At 49.0% G+C, this 8,321-nt stretch overlaps 1 protein-coding gene across 1 annotated transcript in view; it reads left to right on the forward strand.

Moving 5' to 3' along the window:
* Positions 1-4,096: 4,096 nt before the first annotated feature.
* Positions 4,097-8,321, forward strand: part of LOC114031200 (zinc finger protein 2 homolog) — a 5,007-nt gene continuing 782 nt past the window's right edge. Inside the window, exons 1-4 of the mRNA XM_027846224.1 lie at positions 4,097-4,340; positions 6,001-6,127; positions 6,667-6,762; positions 7,511-8,300. Of these exons, the coding sequence (XP_027702025.1) occupies positions 4,137-4,340; positions 6,001-6,127; positions 6,667-6,762; positions 7,511-8,300 (1,217 nt within the window). The 5' untranslated portion in view covers positions 4,097-4,136. The remainder of the gene's footprint in view (positions 4,341-6,000; positions 6,128-6,666; positions 6,763-7,510; positions 8,301-8,321) is intronic.

The raw sequence follows: 8,321 nt of genomic DNA on the forward strand, positions 1-8,321 counted from the left end.
CGTCACTTTTCTAATTGGTAACAGTGAGCCCTGAAATTTGAGATCCTAGTGGTAAGTTGAAGTTTTAAACAGATAACATCAGTGATTATACAGCCACATTTGATTTAGTTGAACCCAAAAATTAGTGTGATGAGGATTTTTGTTCATTTAAAATCATTAGAAAATTAACTTCTTTTTGATGAGAGACAAACCTGAAACTCTTAACTGCTTAATTAGACGCAGTAACTCATTAACCTATTGTACTGGAGAGTATCATAAACTTTGTACAAGTAGGAGGCATTTAGGAATTAAGATTATTCACAGTCAAAGAAAAAAATGCTTACAAATTTCTTTCCACATTGAAGTGCCAGCAGCAAAATGAAAGTTGCTTTTGTACAGTAGACCATCAATTCCGGAACCCTACTGGGCTCTGGCCTATTCCCCTGGGCATCGCCAAGTACTCTACTCTTTGAAATAAGTACATGAATGTCTCTCTAGCATAAAAGAGGTTAACTTTGAGAAGGAGAGAGATGATTTCTTCCCCAAGTCATTCTGCTTACAGAAATCTGTGACGCTCCAGAACAAGGAACTAAGCCTTCAGCCTCCCATGCTATAGGTGAGGTGAAAGCTTTGGAGGTTGCCTCCTCACTCAGGTCCCCCCAGCGCTTGTTGTTTGTGGATTCTGCAGTGTTCGCACATCACTCAGGCCCAACCTTGGCCCCTGGAGGTCTGGTCTTTCCCGGGATTTTCTTAGGTTTTCTTAGGTTAGGACCACTGCTTTACCCTGATTTCTGTTTATTTGTGCTTCTCTATGTTCCCTCTGAGGTGCTCTGTGTTTTTTTTGTGGAGGAAATTTGGAGAGCTGAAAGTGTTCTGACCTACTCCCCATCTTTCCAGAATCCTCTCCAACTAATTGGTTTTAAGTTGTGAGGGAAAAATTCAGGGGAGTGAGTGAAGATTGAGTCTGTCGACAGTCTTTAAGACTAAAGGAATTAACAAAGTAGAAGAGAGTAAGAGAAGCCCTTGGCTGAGAGAACAGGAAAGGTCGAGCTTGGAAGGGCTTTAACCAAGCCTGGATGAGAGCAGAATGGGCAGAAAATTTAAAAAAAGTTGGAATCTCTTTGAACTAACTCTGTGTGAATGGAGGGCTTGAAAGTAAAAGGGTGATGCAGTTTTAGAAAAGGAGATTTGAGGAAGGGTTATCTTGAAGTTTAATGAATACATATTAACCAACTGATTGCCAGAAAAAATATTGTTTCTTCGGTCTGGTTTAAATAATTATGCTAATGGTCTGTGCGAAAAATGTAGTAAGTGGCTTTTCCTGCCAGGGTTACAGCTGAAAAGCTTCCAGGTAAGGAGAGATGTGCTCTGCACCTCTTGCTGGGAGGAGCATAATTACACCCCCACCCCATGGGCTCTGGATTAACATTTCTTCTTACTCAATCTTGCCCCCCCCACCCCCAGACCCTGCCTCCCTTCCCTGGCTGCCATGCCCCGATCTAGGTGGTCTCCACCAGTCAAACACTGAGTTCTGGAAAGCTCCAATCAAACAGATCCCAGCTGGCTGGGCCTTGGCCAAGACTAACTGGGAATGTTGTGGTCTGAGAGGTTGAGATCCCTCAAAGACCGGAGTACCGGATGGGGTCTTCTGGAATGAATTCACAGACTCAAGCATTCTTCTAGTCAGGGTTGCAAAGATTTATTGTCACGCTTTTCATCAGGCAAGGATTCTTAAGGAACCTGCAAGAGGCTGAGGATGGAGCTAGGGTTTATACGGAAAAGGGCATAGGAAACGAATGCCAGGGACACTGATGAGTTAATCTAAAGGTCCAAGTGTCTTTGGGAGCTATGGATGAGAAAGTACAGGGAATATACTGGACAGGGAGGGAGATAAAAGAGGTACAGATCTTGGGAGTCTGGCAGGAGAAAGAGTCCTTGAGCCGGTCGAGGACAAAACTCCTGAGGCTGGGCAAGGCACCCCTCTCCTGTCTTGATGAGAGAACGCTCTGCAACAAGGGAAAGCTTTCTCACAAGACAGGAGCTTACTAAGGAATTGGGAGGCTTCCAGAGACATGATCTGAGGGCTGGGGCCTGAGCAGCCCAGCACTCTCTCACCCAGCTTTGTGTAGCTGCACCAGGCAGAGAGATAAGGGTCATGCTGGGGCCCATGCATGAATAACTGCTAGGCACAGTGTCCTTGGGCTGGGGAGTGGTTGTCAGAGACAGTGTTTCTGAGATTAGGGAGAAATTGGGGTCCAAGTACAAGCACAAGCACCCAAACACTCCATCAGGAAGCTCTGAACACACCAAGAGGACGACTACCCAATCATTTCTATGATGCAGAGTCCAGTGTTCTCAGCTGGGAACATCTCAGCCATTTATCAAAACCTTTAAGCCCCCTCTGCAGTCCTGCCTGGGGACACTTATGGGGACAGAATACAAGGAAAGCCCCTTTCCCTCCGTGTACCCCAGGCTGGTCAAGTGCCAGGGACGTCCTAGGGTTCGTTTTATTTGTAGGATGTAGAGAGACAAGTGCTTTAAATGCTGGAAAGCTAAAAAAAGGACCCCAAGACTGGCCATGGGAACATATGATTGCCCCTGAAACCCGCCCAGCACCAAGTCTGACTTGAGCAGGCAGGAGCCCTGAATGTTGTGATCAGGCTATGAATCCTGGGGTACAAGGTGGGAACCCCGTAGTAGGGATGGCATCTAGGTCAGGAGGCTTTCTGAAGATGGGCATGGGTGGCAGCAGGGGGGAGTGTGGGACCTGGATTCAGGTTTAGCCCCAAACACTGCAACAAGTGTGCCTCAGTTTCCCTTCTGTGTAATGGCTGTGGTGAGGGTCCATGGAAACAGGGTGTGTATAGAGCTTGGCAAACCAATGCCAATGACCAGCGACTCTTCTGGGAAGGAGGGACCACCAGGGGAGGGGGGAGGGGCAGGTCTGGGGAGGTGAGGGGTCCTATCTTTCTCTGCTGTCTCCCCCCGTCCCTTGGGGAACGCAGGGGCCTCTCCTCGGCAGGCAGAGGTGGGGAGAAGGGGGTGCTCCTGGAGGAAGCCCCCGCAAAGCCAAAGGCGCGGCGGGGTGGGGGACCCTGGGCCCCCCAGAACCATTTTCAGGATCCCTGGGGACCCCAGAGAGACCCCCGGCAGGCTCCCCTGGCCCATTTCCCGGAGCCAGAGACTGAGGCTGCTGCGCCTCCCGCAGCGCAATGGGGCGGCCCCACGTGACAGGGAGGACGCCGAGGCAGAGGGACAGTCAGGTAGGGGTGCGGACCGAACGGAGCCCCTGGGGGGCCCTGCTCAGGCCCAGACCCAGGGGAGCCGCCGGGGCGGGGGGGATGGGGGTGGCGGGAGCGGGGGGCGGCGCCTCGAACTGGCTCGCAGTCCCAGACCCGATGGGGCAGGGGGTGCAGAATGCGCAGGCGCCGCTGGAGCGGCTTCCCCCTCCCCACTTGCGGCTCGGGGGAGGTGGCTGGCGCCCCGCCCCTTCCCTGATCTAGCCAATGGACGCCTTCCTAGCTGAGGGGGACACTGCGCAGGAGCGGAAGTTCCCGCTTGCTTCGCGGTCCCAGAGCCTCCAGTCTGGCTTCGTAGCTCTTGGGGTCGGCGACCGTTGTTTGTCTGGGAGGAGGCGAGGAGGGGGCGCCGGGACCCCCACCCTCCCCTCCGCGGCTTCAGTTCCCCTCTCCTTGCCTCAGTTGACTCGTCTCTGAAATGGGGGGAAGGCTCCTGCAACGTGGGGGGGTTGCGAGTGAGGCGGGACCGCCCCGCCCCCTCCCTTATTTTCTCTCTCGAGTTCTCCCCCCTCCCCTCCCTTCTCTTTCCCCTCATTTTCCCCTCCTCCCCCCCACCCCCATCCTCTTCCGTTCTCGCTTCTCTGCCCTTCCTTCCCCTTCTGCTCCCCAAATCCCCTGCTCTGGCTCCCTCACTCCTCCCCCCTGCCCCTCTCCATTCCAGGGAACCTCCAGCCCTCCCCACCAGCCCCAGCGCAGGGCCCTCCTCATCTTTCCCCCAAGTGTCACTGCCCAGTCCTTCAGATGACCGGGCATTTCCCAGAGCTGCTGTGGCATGGGAGGGGCACAGTCTTGCTTTTTTTTTTCCTTGGCATCTCTAGTACCTAGAAAGCAGTGAGGCATACAGTGGGCGCCTCATCAATGCACGTTGAGTTGACCCGAGTCCTGGACACAGACAGGCTGCCCCCGGTGTCACTGTGGGCATTTCCCAGGCAGAGGCAGGTCTGGGGGGGGGGGGGAAGGGCCCCCCCCCCCCCCCCGCCATGGCTGACTTTTCCTTTCCATCAGGGGCCTGGGTGCGAGCCAGAGCGGGGAGCAGGAAGGAGCGCAGCATGGGCCCCCCAGGTAAGCAGCGTTGTCCTCCTCCCTGCCAGGTGTCTCAGGGCACGGTGTAGACGGATCTTTTCTCCAGTGCTCTCTATCATCAGAGCCCCTGGGGCTGATCAGCCATTTAGTCACCAGACCACAGTGCCTGGCATCCAGTAGGCACTTAATAAATGCTGGTTACCTCACTTGACTCAGCACCTGTGGGGAAGCCTGAAAAGCAGCATGTCCTGGGAGACTGTCTTTGATCTTTTTAGTGGCTATGGCTAACTCCCTCCCCAAATGTCCCAATCCAGTGGCCTCTTCTCTGGCCTCAGCCTCTCTTTCCTGACAGTTTCATGGCCCTGCTCTCTCTGGGTCCCCTCCTCCTTCCTGTCTGACCACTCCTCCCTTCTCTGCCTCCTTTGCTAGGTGAGCATCCATGTCATGTCCTCTGTCCGGAGGCTTGTCTAAGGCTCTGGCCTGGCTCTCCTTCTCTCTTCTCTCTCCAAGGTCTCTTGCTTGGGGGTTTCATCCCATGCCATGGGTTCCACTCTTGAATCTACAACTGTGAAAATAGGATTTTTTAAACTGGGTATCCCATAGACATTTTCAATGCACCATATCCCAGGATAATTCAGTATTTCCCCCCCAAACCTTCCCTGTTTCTGAACTTCATGATTCTCTTTGAATGCTCTCTCTTTCAGCCCAGGGCTCCCTGTTCTTCCCAAGATCAAATATAAAATCCATTGTTTGGTATTTAATGTTCTGTACAAACTGAGCCTTTCTACCTTTTCCTTGTTTTTGTGTGTTAAAGTCTTCCTTGCTTCCTGTGGCTCAGCCAGCCTGGCCCATTTTCTGTTCCTCACACATGAGCCCCCCGTCTCTTCTCTCTGCCTGTGCTTCCCCTCCCTGCCTGGAATGCTTCTCTCCCCTCATCTTGCCCCTCTTGGAGGCACTGACTTATTGTTTCAAGGGTCAGCTTGAGCCCTGACTTTTACAGGAGCCCGTTCTTTCCCCCTCAGCTGGTAGTGACTTTGCATCCCCATCATGTAACCCAGTGCCTGGCACATAGTTTGCCCACAACAGAGGCCTGTTGATTACTTCTGCCGCCTTGGGAGAAGACTCCCAAAGGGGAACCTGAGCTGCTGAGAAGGAGGCGTCATGGTCTGGTGGAGAGAGCTTTGGGTGAGCTCTGGAGACAGGGATGGGAGCCATAGCTCTGATCCTGTCTGTGAACATGAGCAATCCACAAAGCCTTTCTCAGCCTCAGTTTGCTCATCTGTAAAGTACATATGAGGAATGCTGGCCTTCCCAAGGTGGTTGGGAAGAAAGTGTTGTCTAGACCTTGTTTGTCAGTAGTCAGGTGCTTGCTGTCTCTCCCATTAGACTGTGAGCTCCTTGAGGGCAGGGACTGTTTTTGCCTTCTTCATATCTCCAGGGCTCAGCACAGAGCCTGGCACAGGGTAAATCCTCCATAAATCTTTATTGACTTGACAATGACTATTCATCTGTAACATGATTCAGAATCTGGTACAGCCTGAGACATGTGGTAACTACTCCTAAAGATCTGGCTTTGAACACTCTGAAAACCTGAATATAGTAACAATTAGTCCTTCTCTTTCTTGCCCACTTCATCTCCTTTCCCAGATCCATCTGAGATATGATCCCTGGATGAGTACAAATGTATTTGTTGTTTCAGGAATCAGTGACGTTCGAGGATGTGGCCCTGGACTTCTCCTGGGAGGAGTGGGGCTACCTGGACACTTCCCAGAAGGAGGTTTATTGGGAGGTGATGCTGGAGAACTACAGGAACCTGGTCAGCCTGGGTAAGGATGGCTCTTCTTGGGACCTAGGATCTGTGCAGGAAAAGTTATTTGTTTCCTTCTGTTGGAGCTGTTTTTAGTGTTCAGCACTGATGCCATGTCCTGTTCAAAAAACAAAAAACAAGCGTTTGTTGATCACAGTGAGACCAAGAGACAGGGTGCTTATGCTTTTTGATCCCAGCTGAAGGGCTCTTGCTTTGTATGTCTGGAAACTGACTTCCTCTTTGTGTGATCCCATTCCAGCTCTCTGTTTCCTCAGGCCAGGGAAGCTTTCTCAAGTCCCAGGGCAAATACTTGCAGTCAAGAAAGGTCCCAGATTCTTCAATATTGAATGGACCAAATGAACTCATTGTCTCTCAGTTCTTTGTCCCATTTCTATATTTTCTCAGGAAAACAAACCAGATCACCCTTCATATGTTTTCTTTTTGCTCCTCCCTGGTCCCCAGACTCGCTGGACCTTCCTAGCTTGATTCTAGGGGCCTGTGAGGTTTTGGTTTTGAGGTGACCTCCTTCTGTATCACTTTGTCATTTCTCTTGACTAGGCCTTGCAGATTCCAACCTGGATGTGATCTCTCAGCTAGAGTCACGGGAAGCACATGGGATTCCAATGGATAGTGTCCTAAGAACCTGCTGGCCAGGTGAGTCAGTGAGTGCCGTGCGATTGAGTATATGACATCCCATTGCTTAGCTGGTCTCTCATCTGTGAACCCACTCAAAGCAGCCCCTTTGTGATCCTCGGGATAACTTTTTTGGAAATGAACTCTTCTCTCTGCCGTACATCTTACTGATAATTTCTACCCTACTCCTGCATTTTGTGTGGATGATGGCCTTCCGTTTTTATACTAGAATTGCTTGGTAGAGGTAGATAGAAATCTGCTTCTCTTGGTGCTTTCAGAATTTAGCAATGTTACTACATTTTAGGTGGGACTTGAATCTTTATTTATTTATTTATTTATTTTTGGAGAGCAAAATGGAATTCTTCAGAATTGCAACTATACATGACTTCTTTTTCTTTGACCCAGTGATCACACTCCCATGACTCTCTGCGGTGTGATTTGATGAAAAATTTTCCTAAAAACTAAACAAAAACACTTCAAGCTACATTGTTCATATTGTTGTAGGAGAGTCAGCGGTAGTCTCTGTATCCATTGTTTGTTCTTTATTTGGGTCAATTTTGCCATATTTACCTAATAATATTATTGAGTCTTATGAAAGTTTAAGCATCGTGAATGCACAGAAATTTTAGAAGACGTAAGAATTTATTTCATTTCAAGTGAAAACAATATGTACATTGCTCATAACAGCCAGAATGTTGGGGACAGTGAAGCACAGACCATAGTTTATTTATTCAAGGAAAGGGTTGTTTTCATTTTTTCTTTCTTTCAGATTGGGATGCCAGGCCTCATACCAAGGAGTCAGCTTCAAAGATGAATGTTTCTTTGGAAGACTTATCCCAGCCAAGGTTCTTGTGGGATGATTCGTGCATCTTCAAGATAGGAAAAGCCTGGGAATATTATGGCAGGTTAAAGACAGAGCAGAGCAATGAGGAGAAATGTTCTAGACAAGGAAAAGTAAACCACACAGAAACTATCCATGAAGTCAGAGGCTCTGAATATAGTAAATATAGCCAAACCTCTAGCCCAGGGCTAGTCAGTTTTCTACAACAAGGAATATCTGTAGTAATAGAACTCCAGAAGAGTGATATTCAGAGAAAGACCTTCACCATGTATTCAGACCAAAGTCAGTGTAATCAAATCTGTTCGCCGAAGAAGTATTCTGATGTTAACAAATGTGAGAAAACCTTCAGTTATGATTTTGACTGTATTAGAAAATATGGAATTCATATTGAAGGGAAACATCATGAAAGTGAGAATTCTTTCCTCCTGAAAAATGAACTTGCTCTACACCAGAGAACTGATACAGGAAAAAAGGGTTCTGAGTTGACTAAATGTGGGAATACAGATCTCAATCAACATTCTACTATTCAAGATAAAAAGAAATTTTATAAATGCAGTGAATGTGGAAAGGGCTTCCAGCATAAGGTAAGTCTTACACGACACTACAGAATTCATACTGCAGAGAAACCTTTTGAATGCAATGAATGTGGAAAGGCCTTCCACCAAAAGATAGATCTTATAAGACATTGTAGGATTCATACTGGAGAGAAACCTTTTAAATGCAGTGATTGTGGGAAAGC

The sequence above is a fragment of the Vombatus ursinus genome, unplaced genomic scaffold, assembly GCF_900497805.2.
Source record: "Vombatus ursinus unplaced genomic scaffold, bare-nosed wombat genome assembly UNPS02015098.1, whole genome shotgun sequence".
Classification (NCBI taxonomy): Eukaryota; Metazoa; Chordata; class Mammalia; order Diprotodontia; family Vombatidae; genus Vombatus; species Vombatus ursinus.